The sequence below is a fragment of the Nuphar pumila genome, chromosome 5 (assembly GCF_984573655.1).
Source record: "Nuphar pumila chromosome 5, dmNupPumi1.hap1.1, whole genome shotgun sequence".
Taxonomy (NCBI): Eukaryota; Viridiplantae; Streptophyta; class Magnoliopsida; order Nymphaeales; family Nymphaeaceae; genus Nuphar; species Nuphar pumila.
The window spans coordinates 35,348,815-35,369,643 of NC_143253.1; the positions used below are offsets into that span (position 1 = coordinate 35,348,815).

At 40.1% G+C, this 20,829-nt stretch overlaps 1 protein-coding gene across 3 annotated transcripts in view; it reads right to left on the reverse strand.

Annotated features, from left to right (window-relative positions):
- The window catches only part of LOC149837357 (uncharacterized), a 50,639-nt gene that overhangs the window by 11,266 nt on the left and 18,544 nt on the right, over nucleotides 1–20,829 (reverse strand). For all 3 annotated transcript variants that reach the window (XR_016431902.1, XR_016431901.1, XM_090005992.1), the window contains exon 5: nucleotides 680–716. Coding sequence is in view for 1 of the 3 variants with exons in the window: in XM_090005992.1 (XP_089862118.1) it covers nucleotides 680–716 (37 nt within the window). In the remaining 2 variants the exon portion in view is untranslated. The remainder of the gene's footprint in view (nucleotides 1–679; nucleotides 717–20,829) is intronic.

The window sequence follows — 20,829 nt, forward strand, 5'->3', positions numbered from 1 at the left end:
CTGAATCCTTCCAATGGGAAAAAAACGGCCACCAAGTTTCTCCTTGACACTGGCAAAAATATTGAGGCTGAAGAGAAATCCATGAATCCATTTTCTCCATTTACATCTAGAGCCTATATTCACCATACAATTTAGAAGAAACTCTCAACCTATAGTAGTTTTTAATAGCATTGAATAATGTTTCACTAATTACTATATATTTACATCTTAAAATATCAAAAAATATTTTTATCAAGCAAATAATAAAAAATCAGTGACATGTCCACACGTCCTAATTTAAAAATAAAAATGTGCATGTGTCTCATATCTGCATTGAATCTGTGTCTGTCCATATCCATGTGACAGCTGTACAGAGGTCAAAACAGTTTAGGAAGATAGTATGTTCTTCATTGTTGATAGTGCAAACATTGGCAATATAGTGCACACAGAAAAATGTAATAGGAGAAATGCCAAAAAAGAGTCTCATAATTTAAAAGTACCGTATGTAAACAAATTTTGAACATATAAGCCAATTAAAAAGAACTCTTGGATCCAATAGTGCAAACATCAGTAAGCAGTGAAGGAATAGAACGACAAAAGGTCAAGAATGTTAGCTACAAAAAGACACATAATTTCTATGTAGCTCGTCTCAACAAAAAATGCTTCCAAGTAGGGAGAAAGAGAAATAAGCATTGAGTACCTTAATCTCTGCCTCTGTGTATGGGGTTGCTCTACACCTAAGGAGAAAGAGAATCAGTATCAACATCTACTACATAAACAGTCAAATCAAGAAATGACTCAAGTTTATCATCCTCATGCACAAGATGATTATTTTTTTTCAATAAGTTGAAGAAAATGATTGTATAGCATAATGCTGAAAAATTGTAAATAAACACAGAAAGTGATCAAACTGCACCCAAGATGATGTAGGAATGCTAGAAAGTATGTGATAAATGCACATAAACTCATATATAGATAACAAGAAAATAAGGAAATAATTCAAGATAAAAAATCAACATCAAGGTGCACAAAAGCTACAGAAAATGTATACAGCAATGTGATCCTGTATTATGAGAAGAAAAAGATGTAAGCAATGATACTGGCAAATCTATGTTAAAGTCCTGCAATAGTGATCAAATCGTTCTTCCCTTCCATTCAGAACCATAGCTGGCAACTATATATGCACACAAGTCTCTTAGCTTGACTTAGGAATCAAAACTAAAATGCTATTCCTAACATCATGTACTCCAACAACAGAAAACATGAAATGACCGGTTTTCCATGTCCTTTCTGGCTATTCATTAACATTTCTAGTGAAGTCACAGCCTCAGGAAGCAGACATGATTATAAAAAAAGAACATCTGTTAACACATGGATCCACCAATTTGGGCCAACATCCGATTGTTCATTCGTATACAAGTTGTATGCAGGTTACTTGTGGTTTCTTTGTAAATATAATTATTAACAAGGGTATTTAAGTTGGGGCATTTCTATCCTATTGTTATTCTAACCATTGTACGGGGGTCTACTTAAGGACCCACCACAAATTCTGAGTATTACAATAAAAAGTACCAATACTTCCCATCCCTAGTCTTCTTGTATGCTGTGCTGACAAGGTCTCAGAGCGCAAGCACATCTGGTGAGAAATATCTGGTATACATCAGCTTGAATTGACTCCCTAAATCTATGACCGGCTGGGGACAACAGTCCCAGCATCTAGTTCAATCTGTTTCTCTTGGAGGTGTTAGAAATCCCCTTCGACGGTCTTCCCTGAAGGAAGTATCATTTGGTTTGCAGTTTATACTGCTTAGACTGCAAAGATTACTCAACTGCAAGGAATTAGAGATTCAGCAGGCTCAAGCCTGGCTGCGACGAGGTTCTCAGCATCAATTTCTGGTACCCTCTATCTGACACTAAGAGTTTGTCATCGTCTGGTCGATTTGCTGCAAGTTTCATGAATAGGTTGCCTACTACTGGTAAATGTCAACTTTTAGGAAGATTCTTGAAGCATTAGGCTTGAAAATTAAGAGCAAATCGGTTAAACCGTGTCTATCCACAATTCATTGCTGCTGTAGGTAGGGTTTTCCTGTTGATTGGGGATTCTCATGCAATCTGAGGCTATCAGCAGGACTTTTGACTCTCCTGGAATTGCTTATGCTAAATTTTTTTGTCTTGATAGCAACCTGTGGTGCAGATGCACTCGTTTTGAAGGTTTCCTTGCTGAAAAAATCTGATGTTATTTGCTGTTACTGAAGTCTCTCAAGATAACTAAAAAATTATCTGATCTGACATATGCATCTCGATACATAATAAATTGGGTCATAGGATTTATAATCCTTTCTTTCTTGATTAGATTACATAACTACTTGCTGATAGCCTCTTGATTTTCTGTGGGTGATAATCACATAGCTGTATATAGTGTCCTTGACTCTGTTGAAGTGCTAGACTATAAGGGCATGTTCGCATGCGGCGCAAAACAGGGACTTTTCACAGAAACACGCCCATTATGAGGCATTGCCATGCAAACACAGCCCATGGAAAGAGAGTGCTGTTTTCAGCGGGGGAACTTTCCTTTCCATTGTAATGTTAACCGTGAGAGGAGGGGGAGGGAGCCTGATTTGCTTTTTTGCGGATGCACTGCTGTTGCTTTATTAGATTGTATTAAAGATATTAGTTTCAACTGACTAATAACTGATTTTCTCTGCAAGTAGATATTTTGTGAATATCAAGATACTTATTTCTTGTCTGAGGTTTTAAGTTAGCGTATTGTTGTTATATGTCTGCTACCTTAGTTGCTTAGTTGTCAAAATAACTAGTTAGAGCTAGGCAGAACACCTCTGAAAGGACTACTCGGGGCCTAGGCGAGACAAAAAAATTAAAAGATCAAGAAGAACAGAAATGTTACAATAAATAGTTAAATTTAGTAACAAAAATATGATTGTAACTATGAATGAAGTGTGCAATTCAATGTAACCTATGTCACATAGGTGCAGGTGTGGATATGGTGCGGCGATGCGGCACTTTAAAAAAACTTGGGTGCGGGGTGCGTGGAGGGTATATATATAAGTTTTAACAGTTTTAAGTTAACACTAATGAAATAAAAACAATTATCATATCATCAATTTATCATGCATAAATTAATGCAATAAATCAAACTTAACAATCTACAATTGTTATTCCTCATCAATAAAGAATAACACTACAATTAAATCAACCTAAATATATTATAGCTACGTTAAGGGAATTAAGAAAACATGAAACAATCAAACAAGTCAAGCAGAAAAGAAGTAAATTATACTAGTAAAAAAAGCAAACAATGCATAATTGCATACCAAAAGTATATCATACACAATGGGTTCGTTTTTGGTGAACCCAAGCTTGGGTTTACCAGTATGCCTGGGTTTGACTCTAGACTTCTGGTGAACCCAGGCCTGGGTTCGATTATGGTGAACCCAGGCCTGAGTTCACCAGTAGACCTGGGTTCGATTATGGTCAACCTAGGTTCGACCCTTGCATGTAATATCGCATATTTTAGTACTTAATTTTGATAAAAAATTGGCTAAGTCTGGAAGAAAAATCGTTTGAGGCTCGATTTTTAGACTGATGTCTTTGAGTCCGGGCTTGGCCCAGGTCCCATCGACAAGGTCGTAACGAGCCAATCGAAATGAGATAAAGAGTTTTATTTTCGACTTTTAAATTCAAACAAAATTCGAGCAAAATTTGGGTTATTTTCGGGCAAATTTCAGAATTTGATATTCGTGTAATATATTGTTGGATGTGTCTCAGAATTCTGAGTGCAACAATATTTTGTTTTCCTGAATTCGAGTTTCGATTGGCCCAAAAATCATGTTTTTTGAAAATTGAGCAGTTTGTCAAAATGGATCCGGAGTTGGATCGAATTGGATCCAAGGCCTACGATCCAAACTAATATGGATTTGGGTCTTATTTAAGTCCTACTTAAATCTGGATTTGATGTGGGTCTTGATCCATTTTCGTTTTGGGTATGGGTTTGGATCTTGGATCTGGATCCAAAACCAAGCCCGACATTTTTCCAGCTTTAAATTCAATATAAAACCTTAATTTGAGTTTATTATAGTTAAGAAGCCTTTAGGGTTAATTTGGTTAATTTTGAAATTTTTTAGATAAATTTAATTAATTATTAATTAAATAATATCAATTCCGAATTTTTATTCTTTTGGGCTGAGTGAGACTCTTTAAAGGAGTCCTTATTCTTACTTAAGAAAGAGAGAGTTTTAAAAGGGTTGGGAGTTTTAATAAAAAGAAAAGTCTAACTTTTTTTAGAGTTTCAAAAAAATTAGGAAACTAGGGGAGAGTTTCCCCTATTGGAGACTCTCCAGCCCTTTCTAAAAGGGCTGCAGAAGAAGGGAACGTCACCCCCTCTCCCTCACTTTATAAAAGGAAACAAAAAAGAAGGGAAAGAAAGAAAGAAGGAAAGAGAGAGAGAGAGAAGAAAAAAGGGAAAGAGAAGAAAGAGAGGAAGAGGGAAAAGGAGAGAAGAAGATGAAGAAGAGTGGAAAAAGATACCCACGTTTTTGCACCTCAGTCTCAATTTTCTTTTGATTTTTGCAAAGGTTCGGGTCTCCTCTCTTGAAAATAAATGAGAAACTAGATATAGATGAATTTCCATGCATGATTTTGCTGGAAATCCATGGGGAAAAATGGTAGATCTATATGCATATGCTAATATATATGAAAGGGGATCAATAGATCCTCTTCCATGGATTGGTCTCGGATTTCTATTCACTTTGTCAAGGTAAATTTCTGTGTATGCCCCATCTTATGCCAAAATAGAATTTTAATTGTGATAGAACGTACTCTAGATTGTAAATAAGATTGTAGTGTGTTTTTTATACTTTTCACATTTTCGTAAGGGTAAATTTTTGTGCATAATGAAACAGAATTTTTACTAATGTGCATATAAGGGGCTTATCAGATTTTATATCTGGTACAACATCTACAGGAAACAGGGCGAGAGAGAGAGAGAGAACACAATGGCGGGGGCAGCTTACGATAGCTCGACCTCCAAGCCCTAACCATTTTATATATGAAGCAGCTATACAACTATCCTTGTAATATCAGAGATATTACAAGGATGCCATTAATGAGAGAAATACAGCATGTGTTTCATTAACATACCATGCGTATGGATCTGGATCCAGATCCATATGCAAGCTATATTTTAACACCCTCCCTCAAGTTGTACGTGATTTTGGATCATGTACAACTTGCTCTTCAATAGCCAAAATTGACGTCCTGTTAACCCCTTGGTAAACAAGTCTGTCACTTGATCTTCTGTTCGAACATGACGTAGTTCTATTTCCTTCATCTCGACTTTCTGCCGTATGAAATGTTGATCAATCTCAATGTGCTTCGTTCTGCTATGCTGGATAGGATTACATGCAATGTTTATTGCGCTTTGATTGTCACATAGAAGAAAAGATCGAATAATTGTCTCCCTAAGATCACTCAATAAGTGTCTAATCCATGTGGTTTCTGCCGTGCCTGCAACCATCGATCTGTATTCAGCCTCTGTACTCGATCGTGCCACTGCCTTTTTTTTTTCTGTTGCTCCAGGACACTAAATTGTGTCCAATATATGCACAATATCCAGAGACAGATCATCTCTCATCTAGATCCCCTGCCCAATTTGCGTCTGTATAAGTGATGAGTTCATGTCCTCTATGCAAATTATCGTTCTTGCGATAAACAAGTCTGTTTCCTATAGTTCATTTTAAATAGCGTAGAATGCGCTGTAAGTTTTCCTTCTTGTTCCTGTTTGAGAAAGAGAATAGAGAGAGTTGTATCGGCTGTCACGATTTCTATTAAAGAAATTGTGACCTAAATGTATATTTAAGGTTACATTATACAATGGATCCGGGTCTGGTATATCCAGACCCGATAACAAAAAAACATTAACAAAATACATGATCTTTCGGTCGGATCCTGCAGATCTTGCACCTTTTTCACCCCCCCCTCAAGTTGATCATGGTTTTGGACCATGAACAACTTGCTTTTAAGCATCCAAAAGCGATCCTTGGTTAACCCTTTGGTAAATATGTCTGCAACTTGTCTTTCAGTACTGACAAACTCAGGCTCAATCTCTTTTTCTTCAACCTTCTGTCTCACAAAGTGTTGGTCGATCTCAATGTGCTTGGCACGACTGTGATGTACTGGATTGAATGACATATTGATAGCACTTTGATTGTCACAGAGCAAGGTAGTGTGGGAGATCTTTTCTCCTACTTCAGTTAGAAGATGCCTGATCCATGTGACTTCGGCAGTGGCAGCAGCCATGGATCTATATTCAGCCTCAGTGCTTGATCTAGCGATAGCTTTTTGTTTTCTACTGCTCCAAGAGACTAAATTTCTTCCAATGAAGGCACAATATCCTGATGTAGATCTCCTTTCGTCGGGATCTCCTGCCCAGTCTGCATCACAATATACAGTAATTTCGTGCTCGTTTTGGCCATAGGACTGTGGTAAGTATATCAATCCATCCCCAATAGTCCCTTTCAGATATCTAACGATCCTCTTGACCGCTTCCATATGTCCAGTGCGTGGCGCATGCATAAATTGAGAGACTTGATTGACTGAATAAACAATATCAGGTCTAGTGAATGTGAGGTATTGTAACATTATGTGAGGTATTGTAACATTCCTATTATGCTGTGATACCTGATGGGGTCATCACACAGATCTCCATCATGAGCACTAAGTTTTTGATGAAGTACACTCGGAGTTCCTAGAGGTTTGCGGTCTTTCATGCCTGCCTTGCTGAGAACATCTACAGTGTACTTGTGTTGAGTGAGTGTCAATCCATGAGCCTGGTTATCAACTTCTACACCTAGGAAATAGCGTAGAATTCCAAGGTCTTTCATTTTGAACCTTTGACCTAATAAGTCTTTTATTTCTTGAATGTGTTCGACAGAGTTTCCTGTGATGATAATATCATCGACATAAATTAATAATAGAGTGGTCACAGACTGGCTTTTAAAGATAAATAATGAGTGGTCCAGCATGGAATGTGAAAATCCATGTTTCTGAATCTCTGATGAGAAGCTATCAAACCAAGAGCGAGATGCTTGCTTCAGGCCGTAGATGGCTCTTTTTAGCCTGCATACATGGGTTTTACAATTTTGTTCTTGATATCCAGGGGGTTGTTCCATGTATACCTCCTCCTTCAACTCCCCATGTAAGAATGTATTTTTTACATCAAGCTGACTCAACTTCCATCCATGATCAACAGCCAGGGAAATGATAATTCGAATCGTTCCCATTCTTACAACCAGACTAAAAGTCTCATCATAGTCTTGCCCTGCTTCTTGAGTGAATCCTTTTGCTACAAGCCTTGCTTTATATCGTTCAATGGTTCCATCTGGCTTGTACTTGATTTTGTAGACCCATTTGCATCCGACAACATTTTTGTCAGGTGGTCTGGGAACAACTTCCCATGTTCCACATTCATGCAAGGCTTGCATTTCATCATTCATGGCCTCTACCCATTTCATAGAAGTCGCTGTCTGGTAATACAAGATGGGCTCTTCGTCCTTATTGATGGCAGTTAAAAACAGTTGAAAATCCAAGGAGAAGTTGTTATAACTAACCCACCTGTCAATAGGATGTCGTATGCGGTTTGATTTTCTGACCGCAAGGGTATGAGAAGGAGTAGAATTAGCGACTGAGGCATGATCTGAATGGCTTGATGTTGTCGGTCTCTGTCTGGAATAGACAATGCCTTTGTATCTGTCCGGTACTTCCTCTGCATTCTGTGACCCTGACGCTCCAGTGTTCTCAAATACCTCTTCTTGTTGCACGCAATCTGAGGAACATGTTTCATTGGATCCAGCAAAAAGTTCTGAGCTTAGCCAAGGATAGTAAATTTCTGGTGACATATTCGTTGTGTCAGCTCCGTGATCAAAATTTTGTTCATCAAATACAACATTTCTTGAGGTTCTGATACGTTTGTTGGTGGGAACATAACACCTATATCCTTTGTAGTCATCTGCATATCCCACAAATCTGCACTTTTGGGCCTTGTCTTGAAACTTATTTCTCAGGGACTGATCAATGTGCACATAGCAAACACATCCAAAAACACGCAGATCATAATAATTAGGATAAGTTCCAAAAAGACAGTGATAAGGAGACTTATTTTCCAGAATAACCATAGGCAGTCTATTTATCACATGCACGGCAGAATGGAAAGCTTCTGTCCATAGGTTGATGGGAAGATTGCTGTCATGAAGCATACTCATGGCACTTTCAACGATATGCCTGTGTTTTCGTTCAGCAATTCCATTTTGTTGAGGGGTATGAGGACAGGACACCCTTCTTCCTATTCCGTTATTTTGAAGAAAAAGATAAAATCACGGGATGAGAATTCCCCACCTCCATCACATTGGAAAAATTGAATGGACTCAGAAAATTGATTTTTGACAAGGGAAAGAAAATTTTGAAACAAAGAGAAGACTTCCAACTTATTTTTTATGAAATATATCCAAGTGTATCGAGTATAGCTATCAACAAAGATTAGATAGTATTTGCTCCCAGATCCAGAGGCAACTGGAGCGGGTCCCCATACATCAGAACAGATTATCTCAAAAGGTTTTGAAGCTCTCTTATTAATGGAATGAAAAGGCAATACATGACTCTTGCATGAAAGACAACTGGAACATTTGTGACTATTCTCATCCCTATTTAGACTTTCTTTTGGAATGAGATTATTAGATACAAGTTTCTCAATGAAATGACCTCCACAATGACCTAATCGACTATGCCATAAGAATGGCTTATTACATTCAGCAATACTAAAAACATTAGCAGAAGAGGATGAACACGACTTTAATGAAGGCTTTGAATTCAGGTGGACAGGACGAACAACATGACAAGGAGCTTCTTCAAAGACATACATATTGCCTCGTCTCTTTCCTTCAGCGAATGTTTCCCTCGTGCGTAAGTCTTTGACCTGCACAGAGAAGGGAGTGAATTCAACTGAAGCATTATTATCATCAATAAGTTTGGAAACAGAGACAATATTTTTCTTAATATCAGGAGCATGAAGAACGTCAGAAAGAGTGAGAGTGGAATGTGACATAGGAATGACAGTTTTTCCAACATGAGAAACAGGATGGTGGGATCCATCTCCAGTGACAATCTTACTTTTTCCAAAATAGGGAATGGGATTAGAAATATTACCTGCATCACCTGTTACATGAGTCGCTGCCCCTGAGTCGACAAACCAGGTGCCTTCATCACTCTGCTTCAATTTCAACTCTGACAAGGCAGATATCAGCAGATCTTTAATCTCTCCACTACTTGAGAACCTTTTTTTGTTTTCTGTCTGTGGACCCTTTCCTTTATTCTCTGGATTATGCCAACAATTCGCCTTGATATGCCCCTTTTTGTTACAAAAGAAGCAGGTAGGAATGGATCTTGACCCTTGCGCATGAGTTAACATATTTGGAGTGGGAAGCAGACCACGCCCTCCGTGTCCACTTCGCCCTTGTCCTCCTCGTCCTCGTCCTCTATCATAAGACACCCCTGTGGCAAAAACTTCCTGAGAATTTGTGTGGACGTGAGATTCCTCAAGGAACCCTTTCAGAGTCATCTCATACTGAATTAATTTTGCTCGTAACTCATCAAAGGTAGGAAGGGCAGGGAGACACAATAGGGAAGTGACGATCATGTTGTAGTCGGATCCCAATCCACTCAGAGTCTGTTGTACCATATCGTTGTCGCTCACCGCACATCCTATAACTGCAAGTTGGTCTGTGATAGTCTTCATCTTGTTCAGATATTCCATGATGGTCATGGAATCTTTTCTCAACATCTGAAATTCCTTCTTGAGAAAAACCATTCTCGCCTGCGAAACTTGTGAATATGTTTGAACCAATTTTTCCCAAAGTTGCAAAGCAGTACAGTTGTCGAGAATTGCAACAAGAACCTCTTGGGACAAGGTGGAAGTGATGTATGCAACCACTGACTGATCTTTCCTTTCCCAGTTGAGGTACTCAACATTCTTGACATACACAATTGAACTTACTCCTTTGTCGTCTTTTTCTTCTCTCGTAACAAATTCGATTGGGGCGGGAGAGGTTCCATCAAGGTGACCTAAGAGACCTTGACTCCTTATAAAAGGAATGATTTGTCTCTTACAAATCAAGAAATTTGAGGTATTCAACTTTTCAGAAACAAGTTGATTGAGAAAGCTTGAAGAAAGATTCGATTGAGAAGAATAAGGATCCATTGAGAAATAAAATTCAACAAGAGTGTTCACGGAGTGCTCAGTCCCCTTTTTTTTTTTTTTAAATAAGCAAGAGACCGCAGGCTGTCAGATTCAGAAAAATATTGAGGCCAAACATTGAACTTTTCTTTACACTCTTGGAAAATTTTTGAGATTGACGTGATGAAAAGAAAATTTCACACGTTAAATATGTTTTCAGATAAATATAGAAGATGAAAGTCAGGGAAGAGGAACGTACAGCAAAAACTGGTATATCTGGATATGCAAAACAGATACAAAAGAGAAGATCGGACAAAGAGAACAAATCAAGTGATACCAAACAAAGGCAGATCTGAAATAGGTATCGATTTGGCGTTTCACGTGAATCGATTTCAGTGATTCACGTGAAAAAAAAAGGAATCTACTCTTTTTTTTTTTGCACAGTCTGTATTCACGTAAAGAGGGTTTACGTGAATCTCAGATTACCACAAAGAGATCAAGCCCACGTGAGATGTGGGTCAGGTTTACAAAAAAATTCAGGAAGAAGGAGAAGAAAGGAGCCACGTGAATCTCAAGCCCACGTGAGATGTGGGTCAAGTGCACAGAAAATTTCAGAGAACAGAAATAAAAAATGAAAAGAGGGAGAAAGGAAGAAAAGTAGAAGGGGAGGAACGAAAAACCTCAAATCTCCGATCGTCGCACCTGTCGGAAACCCTCTTCGGCCCTCAGATGGATCTCTGCTTTGATACCATGTAAGTTTTCCTTCTTGTTCCTGTTTGAGAAAGAGAAGAGAGAGAGTTGTATCGGCTGTCACGATTTCTATTAAAGAAATCGTGACCTAAATGTATATTTAAGGTTACATTATACAATGGATCCGGGTCTGGTATATCCAGACCCGATAACAAAAAAACATTAACAAAATACATGATTTTTGGGTCGGATCCTGCAGATCCTGCACCTTTTTCATGCGCTTCACAGCTTCCATATGACCCTCCGTTGGAGCATGCATAAACTGGGATACCTGATTGACAGCATAAACTATATTAGGTCTGGTAAAGGTCAAGTACTGTAACATTCCCACGAGACTTCTATACATTGTAGGGTTGACACAAAGATGGTCATCTTCAGAGTTTAGCCTTTGATGTAATACACTAAGAGTACTGACTGGTTTGCAATTCGTCATCCCGGCTCTTTCCAGAAGGTCAAGAGTGTATTTTTGTTGCATGAGTGTCAATGTGTCTTGTTGTCTGTCAACTTCCACACCAAGAAAATACCTCAACTCCCCTAAATCTTTCATTTTGAAAGTTTTCATTAAAAATTGTTTCACGTCTTGCACATGATTATCTGAACTCCCAGTGATCACAATGTCATCAACATATATAAGAAGAAGTATAACAATGCCTGCCTTTTGGAAAATAAAGAGTGAGTGATCCAGAGAGCATCTTCTAAAACCATAACTTTGAATTTGCATAGAGAAACTTTCAAACCAAGAACGGGACGCCTGTTTCAATCCATACAGAGATTTCCTTAGTTTGCACACCCAGGCAGTAGGATCCTTCTCAGCATAACCAGGAGGTTGCTCCATATACACTTCTTCCTTTAAAGTTTCATGCAAAAATGCATTTTTAACATCCATCTGGCTAAGGCTCCAACCTCGATCGACTGCTAGGGATATGATGACACGAATAGTACCCATTTTGACTACCAGACTAAAAGTTTCATCGTAGTCTTCACCATATTGTTGTGTGAATCCTCGAGCAACAAGTCGTGCCTTATATCTGTCAATGCTTCCTTCTGGCCAAGGGACTATTTCCCAAGTCTAACATTCATGAAGAGCTTCCATTTCTTCATTCATAGCTTCAGTCCAATGACGGGATTGAATAGCTTGATTAAAACAAGTGGGTTCAACCTGTTTTGTGAGCTGAGACATAAACAGCTGGAAATCAAGGGAGAAGGTCTCATAACTCACCCATCGTTGAATAGGATGCTTAATGTATGACGGCCTTTGAGCCGGATCATTGGCAATGCTTTCCACATTTCTCGGCTCTGTATTTTTGTCTCGTCTAGTGTATATCTGCCCAGAGAAGCGTTCTACTGGGGGTGGCTCAACTGGAGACTCAACTGGAGATGATTCAACATGTATTTGTGAGTCATTCAACTCCCTACTCAAGCCGAAGGAAGGACAATTTGTCTGACAAGTTTCTCCTGTATTAGCAAAAAGATTTGCGCTCATCCATGGATCATATACTTCTAATTCTCGAGATCGCAACGCTGCAGAGTCATTGACCTGAAAATTTTGTTCGTCAAAAACAACATTTCTAGAGGTCCTAATACGTTTTGTAGTAGGATCACAGCATCGATAACCTTTGTATTCATCTGCATACCCAACAAATCTGCACTTGACAGCCTTGTCCTGAAACTTATTTCGCAGAGATGAATCAACATGTACATAACATACACAACCAAAACACGCAGCTCATCGTAAGAGGGATGATGCCCGAATAAAGTACAATAGGGAGATTTCTGATCCAAAAGTGTCATAGGAAGATGATTTAAGATATGAACAGATGTGTGAAAAACTTCTGTCCAGAGACTAACGGGCACATTGCTATCATGTAACATGCTCATCGCGCTCTCAACAATATGCCTGTGTTTCCTCTCTGCAACCCCATTTTGTTGAGGAGTATGAGGGCAAGAAACTTGTCGACTTATTCCGTTATCCCGAAGAAAGGCAATAAACTCGTTCGATGAATACTCTCCTCCACCATCACATTGTAAATGCACAATATCACAAGCAAACTTTGTTTTGACTATCGAATGGAATTCCCGAAATATTTGAAAAACTTCATGCTTGTGTTTTAAGAAATATATCCAAGTATAACGGGAATAGGAATCAATAAGGATAACATAGTAACGACTGCCAGAAAGAGAAGGAATAGGTGCGGGTCCCCAAACATCAGAACAAATAATCTCAAATGGCTTTGAAGCTCTTTTATTTATAATATGAAAAGAAAGAACATGACTTTTGCAGAGTTCGCATGAAGAACATTTATTATTATTATCAGAAAATGAACATAAACTAGACTCTGAAAGGAGACCATCAGATACAAGATTTTCAACGAAACCTCGACTACGATGTCCCAAACGACTATGCCAAATATCTGGCTTATTACAATGAGATGAATTAAAAACTTTCAATGAAGGAAAAAACAAAGACTCTGAAGGCGAAGACACTGAAGAATGCTTGGACGACTTCAACTGGAGGACTGGGACTGAAGACGTAGACACTGAAGCAATCTCCCTTGAAGACGTACATGTTTCCTTGTCGCTCCCCCTTAGCGAACGTCTCCTTCGTTCGTAGATCCTTAACATAAACAGAAGAGGGAGTAAATTCGACGGAAGAATTCATATCGTCAACAAGTTTAGCTACATAAACAATGTTTTTTTTAATATTAGGAGCAAGAAGGACATTGGACAAGTGAAGTGAGGACTTCGACATAGGGATATGGGCATTGCCAGTATGACTAATAGAGTGATAAGTTCCATCTCCCGTAACTATACTACCTTTTTCAAAGTAAGGCAATAAGTGAGATAACTTACCCGCATTACCCGTAACATGTGTGGCGACACCTGAATCAACATACCATTCGCCTTGTTCATTTTGCTTGATCGTCATCTGTGACAATGCTGATAACAAAAGTTGTTGCACATCTGTGGATAGCCCTTTTGTGTCCACAGCAGTAGCGGATTTATTTTCAATTTTGTTTATTTTTCCTCTATTCTGTAGATTGAACCAACAATCAGCTTTCACATGTCCTCTTTTGTTGCATAAGAAACAAGTGGGCACTCTCCTCTGATTCCCTATATTAAAACCCCCTGAAATATTAGGTGTAGGCAAGATACCACGTCCTCCCTACCCAAAACGTCTGCGGCCTCTGCCTCCTTGATGCCCTTCATTCCATCGTCCAAAACCTACAGAAGTGTCCATGGCCAAAATTGAATGAGGACGAGCTGATTCATTTCCTTCTGCCCTTTGCTTCATAATCATCTCGTGCTGGAGAAGTTTCGCTTGGAGGTCGTCAAAAGTGGGCAAGTGAGGAAGGCATAATAAAGTTGTGGTAAACATGTCAAAGTCAGGACCCAATCCATTGAGAAGTTGTTGAACTTTATCTTTATCTGCAATAGCACTTCCAACAACAGCCAATTGATCAGTAATACTCTTCAAGCGGCCTATGTATTCCATGACTGTCATGGAGCCTTTCTTCAAACTTTGAAATTTATTTTTCAAGAACATAACTCGGGATTCTGATATCTGAGAGTAAGTCTGTGACAGCTTACTCCACAGATCCGCCGCAGTGCAATCATCTGAAAGAGTAACCAACACTTCTTGAGAGAGCATTGACGTAATATAAGCAACCAAAGACTGATCCCGCTTCCTCCAAACTGTATACTCTGGATTCTTAATGGAAATGGTAATTGTGTCACCTTTCTCATCCTTGGTTTCCTGCAAAATAAGTCGTGGTGGTATAGGAACTAAACCATCCAAATGTTCATCGAGATCCTGACTCCGTATAAAAGGAAGGATTTGCCTTTTCCAGGTCAAAAAATTAGAATAAGTTTTTCTGTAACAAGCTTACTCAAAAAATTGGCAGAGGGACCGGATGATGAAGACGAAGAGTAATCCATATCAGTGGAATAATGAATAAGCAAACAAGATGAATGAAAAGAAATAAACAGATTTGAGATCACTTAATCAATCAGTAAAACTGTAATAAGGCATATACCTGTACGATCAAAAGTGTTGCACAAAGAACACTAAAACAGCAATGAAGGAAAGGAAAGGAAACTTGTGGAATCAAAACTGGTTTGAAATAAAAAGGGAAACAGCAGTCGGTGATGTTTTAAAAAAAAAATTGGAACCAACACAGACGATAGAGTAACAAAAAAGAGAGAACTTGGGATGAACACAGTCGATGAGCTGTTGTTCACGATCTGCGTTCTCGATGAACACAGTCGATGAGCACGTTGCTCACGCTGAAAGGAAAAGAAAGGTACCAACTTTCAGAAGGGGAGATTTTAGAGGATGAGATTTTAAAGGTTGTTGTTCTCGATTTACTGTTTTAGAATTTCTTCACGCACAGGATGTTCACGCAGTGCTGCTGTTCACGATCTGCTGCTCATGTTGTTCTCGATGAACACGTTGTCCCCATCTCGATGAACACGCTGAAAGGAAGAACACGCAGTTCACGATCTGCGAAAGGAGGAACACATTGTTCACGCAGTTCACGATCTGTTGTTCCAGAGCTTCTTCACGCACAGGATGGCCTGTGCTCTGATACCATATCAGATTTTATATCTGGTACAGCATCTACAGGAAACAGGGCGAGAGAGAGAGAGAGAGAACACAATGGCTGGGGCGGCTTACGATAGCTCGACCTCCAAGCCCTAACCATTTTATATATGAAGCAGCTATACAACTATCCTTGTAATATCAGAGATATTACAAGGATGCCATTAATGAGAGAAATACAACATGTGTTTCATTAACATACCATGCGTATGGATCTGGATCCAGATCCATACGCAAGCTATATTTTAACATGTCATGTGCATGTACTCTAGTGATTAATTAATGTATATGCATGCATTCATAAAAAAAAATAGATATCATAGGTTGGTGAATCTGAGTACTTTATTGGAGTCGTTTGTATGCTTATATATGCATATTAGTGTTAATCATGCATAGTGCATAGGTTTTAAGTTATGTATGCACCTAAGTGCATACAGGGGTCCCTAAATCTGAATGTGCATACATAATACATACAGGTTTAACTGTAAAACCTCAAAAAAATTGTTGGACCCGGGTCGGATCCAGATTTGGACCCGACCCAGATCCAAAAGGAGAGGCGGTCGGGCACAGCCTCCCTCGAGTCTTCTATAGACAGCGAGGCAGGGGGTTTCAAATACGAAACCCCCCCTAACTGTCTCTCTCCTGCTCTCTCATTCTCTTTGCACTCTCGCCTCCCCCTCTCTTTCCCTCTCAGCCTCCCCCGACTCCCATTTCTTTGCTCTCTCCCCCCGACTCTCTCTCGTCGGCTCACTGGAGACCCCATCCGCCGCCGGCTACCACCTTCTTCCTTCTCTCTGCAGCGAAGGCGCCGACGACGCTCGCATGCCGACAACCCTCCTTCCGGCGACCCCAGGTACGCATCCACCTCCCCTCTTTTTCTCCTTTCTCTTCTCGCTCCCTCGTCTCTCTTTCTCCCCTGCTTCTCCGTTACACAGGGAGGGAGCCAAGCCGCCTCCCTGCTGCCCTAGATCGTAGGGGAGGGGCAAAGCCCCCTCCCAAAGACTCCTTTTAGCGAGGGAGGAGCAGAGCCCCTCCCTGTGTCGTGCTTGGTAAGGGAGGGGCCGATTCCCCTCCCTGTGCCCTCTGGTTGCAGGGGTGGGGTCGAGCGCCTCCCTGCTTCCTGTTACGGCAGGGGAGGGGTTGAGCCTCCTCCCTGCTCCCTATTACGGCAGAGGAGGGGCTGAGCCGCCTCCCTGCTCTTTGTTTTGTCAGGGGGGGGTCGAGCCCCTCCCTGCTCCTTGTTGCAGCATGGGAGGGGTCGAGCCCCCTCCCTATGTCTCTTCTCTCTTTAGGCAGGGGCATCGCCCCTGTCTCCACTGTTTTTCGACAGGCAAGGGCAAGCCCCCTCCCCTCACTCTTCTCTGGCATCAGGCGGGAGCTTCGCCCCCTGCCTGTTCGAGCAGGGGTCGTGCATGTTCGACAGGCAGGGGCGAAGCCCCCTGCCTCTCTTCTGCTTTGTCAGGCAGGGGTGCAACCCCCTGCCACCTCGTTGTTTGCTGACAACAGGTTAGCAGGGGCTCGCAACCCCTGCCCCTGCTTCTTGCGCGGATAGCAGGTGTGTAAGGGCACGATGCCCCTGCCTCTATTTCCTGGACAGTGACAACGTCTCTGTCCTCTCTACCTTTTTGACTGAGATAGCATGTTGACTGTCGCTTTTGCAGCTCGTACGACGGATCACGCTCGCGCTCTGCGACCCGAGTCGTCAATCGCCTACACTCGCAGACGCCAGCAAGCTTGCAACTCTCCGAGGTAGGGGAAGATTGCACGGAAGACTTGGACAATTGAATTGAGTTCAATTAACTAAAAAGGATAATTAAATAAATATATATGCATTTATATATCATATATATTTATACGAGTATACATTTAACTCAATGATGCGGTTTCGCGATTCTTGTCCTTTACTTTTTATCACGTCTTCCTTTTTGCCGCCGCGCATTGCACTTAGGCTTTGCTTGCGCACTCCTGCTTACAGTCTTTACCTTGTCGTCACGCTTTGTGCTCAGGCTCTTGCTTTTGCATATGTTTTGTTATTGCCTTGCCATTGCAGATGACGCTCATGTTTTTGCTCATAACATGCGTTATAAAGGCATCCTCCTGGATGATGCAAAGGCATTTACCGCTCTCTCTCTCTCTTACGACAAGAGTTGAGTCGAGAGCTTGGCGATACATTCTCATCTAAGGGATACCTCACAAGGATCTTGGTTCTTCGATTACGCAGTCCTGCAGAGTAGACTTGAGATTTAGGGAGCTGCGCAATAGCAGCAAAGACTGCTCAAATCGAAGCATTTGGAAGAATGTGTTTTGGCCAGTTCTGTTCGTCTATTTTGCCATATCTAGGGTAACCCCGAATTGGGGCTCGAGCAAACTTCTTAGCGGGGGGGATTCTGTTGAGAAACTCGTATCTCGTCTATCGAGTCATGCGAGGCATGTAGATACCCCGATAGCAGATGAGATTCGAGATAATCACATGCCAGATGTTGGCACAAGTTGTTGGCGATTTCAAAAGATAAAAAATGCAAAGTTTGAGAAACATTACATCTTTGTGAAACACTTCTATTGAGGCTTCTATTGAAGAGCTATACCCCTTTCATCCTAGAATACTTGTAGTCGTACACTACACGCTAGTACTGCTATGATCGGATGAAACGATCGTACGACCTCGAACAGTACTAAATACACAATGCTGTAATCACATAAAATGGTGACTATTCGCCTTCACAGGTAAGATGCTCGAGTGGTTTAAAGACCACAGCATAAGATGGGTCGTTAGTTAAGCAATCCCTAACGCACCCATTAGCTTCTTGTTGTCTGTTAAGGGAGAGGACGGAGCGGTACAAAACTCCAATGGACAGGTTGTTCACAACCACCCACGGGCAAAGATCCGGCCTCCCCAGTCATTAGAGTTAAGGAAAAGAGGCTACAAAAGTTAGCTCAATACTTCTGCAGAAGTTGGATGCATCCGTGGCACTGCTTACCTGCCTTTGGGGAATCCTCTCTCAGCTAAAACTGTCCCCTTAGGAGCGGACTCAACTAGCTATTCGGGTTATTGAAAATACATAGAGGCCTAACAACTTGAGCCTAACACTTTTAGAGGAAGGGCAACCTCACTAGAGAGCTCTCAAGGAACTTCTTCCCATTGCATTAAGAAAAAGCCAAAACACAACTTGGAATGAGGTATATCACTTACGTTGGGCCTTATTAGACACGACCTACCTAACTACCCCTGGTACATTAAGATATTACATTCATGACACCCAATACCCAGCTGAATACAAAAAATGCCTAAGGAAATAACAGGAATTACAAGTATGCCATGCTGACCCAAGTGGTCACCCCCTAAGCTAGCCAGCTAGGAAAAAGTGAATGTAACAAACATGTTACTTGATTGTCAAGTAATTCAGTATTCTAGGCAACCAAAAGATCAACACAAACTTGCTTTTGACAAATACTTGAATAACACATTAGAAGAGAAAATTGATTATCCTAAATCCATTACCATGAACCATAACTCTCAAACTTGAATCCGTCAATCAAACAGGATTTTTGCTCCTCTTAGTTACTTTGTATCTTATGTCTCATTCACCTAAAAGCTATGTCACAGGGATTCGGCCAACTAGGTGCCACACCCACGTCGACGCTACGCGACGCGAGTGTGTGTGCGGGTGCGGCATCCGGTGTGGTCAACCCGACCCTGGGTGCAGTCAATGCACCCAGGGTCATTTATGTCCAACTTTTGGACTTTATATATATATATATATATATATATATATATATATATATATATATATAATTTTTTATATTTTTGCTGCACCCCCGCACCCAAGTTTTTTGAAAGTGCCGCACCCCCACACCCGCACCCATGTGACATAGCCTAAAAGTATAAATCAGATCTTGGCGCTGTCCTTTTATTTTTTTGGGAACCTTTGATATATCAAGAAGCCAAGGGCCACTCATAATGGAAAAAAACAATAACAATAGAATTAGATGCTCTACAAAAATTTAACTTCAGAGAAATACTATTTCATCCCCAGAAAAGAAAACTATTGGTTGGAAATGGATATTCAAATCAAGACCAATAGTGATTGATGGTTTTCTTAAATGGTACGAAGCCAGACTTGTGACAAAAGGATTTGCACAGAAGTATGAAATTCACTATGAAGAGATGTTTGTATGTGTTGCTCATATGACAACTATTAGAACACTTATAGTAGTATCTATCCAAAAAAATAGCATCATATCAAATGGTTGTCAAGAATGCTTTACACTTTTCACAGGGTTTGAAAATCCTTATTGGCTCTATTTTGTGTTTAGGAAAAGCTTTATATGGTCTAAAACAAATGCCTTGTGCATCACATGAAAGATTTAGTAACACAATGCTAAGGGAAGGATTCAAATCTTGTTATATTAATGTTGGCTTATCTAAATGTACTCTCTGTAGGTACTGTTATCCTTCTTCTTTATGTAGATGATATGATCATCACAAGAAGTGATAAAGAAAGCATTAAATACATTAAAAGACAAGTTCAGTTACAATTTGAAATGACTGACCATGGACGTCTATGGTATTTTGCGGCATAAAGGTTGCCTTTTCTCCACATGGGTACTTTTTGTCACAAATAAAATTTGCTATTGACATTAACTCAAGATTAGGGATATCCAACAATAGGCGTGCTGATACTCTAAAAGTAACAAATACTAAAACGAATGCTTTAGATGGATTATTATTAGAAGATCCTACACCACATTGACAGCTGTTTGGAGCACTTACCCACTTAACTGTTACAAGGCGTGATATTGTTTATAACTTTATATTGTATGTAATGAGTTAGTTTCAACATGCACTGCCTCCATTTATATGTGTTGCTGTGCATATTATCAAATATGTTCAAACACTTCATCCAAAGGGACTTTCTTCTCCTCCTCGTCTGCTCTCATTAATATGCTTACAGTAATGCAGATTGGGAAAGGAAATGTTGCTCGTAAGCACTCCACAACAGGCATGATGTTTTTTTATTTCATAGAGATGTAAAAAAAACAACAAAAACCAAAGATGCTAAGTATAGAGCTCTGACAACTATGACAAAGAAACTGGTTTAAGGTGTTTACTCAAGGATATGAGAGTATATCTAGCTCAACTATCATGTCTTTTTTGTGACAATAAGTGTCATAAATTGCAAGCAATCATATGTTCTGTGAACAAACATAGCACATCCAATTGGACTGTGATGTGAGGGAAGCTATGTCACAGGGATTC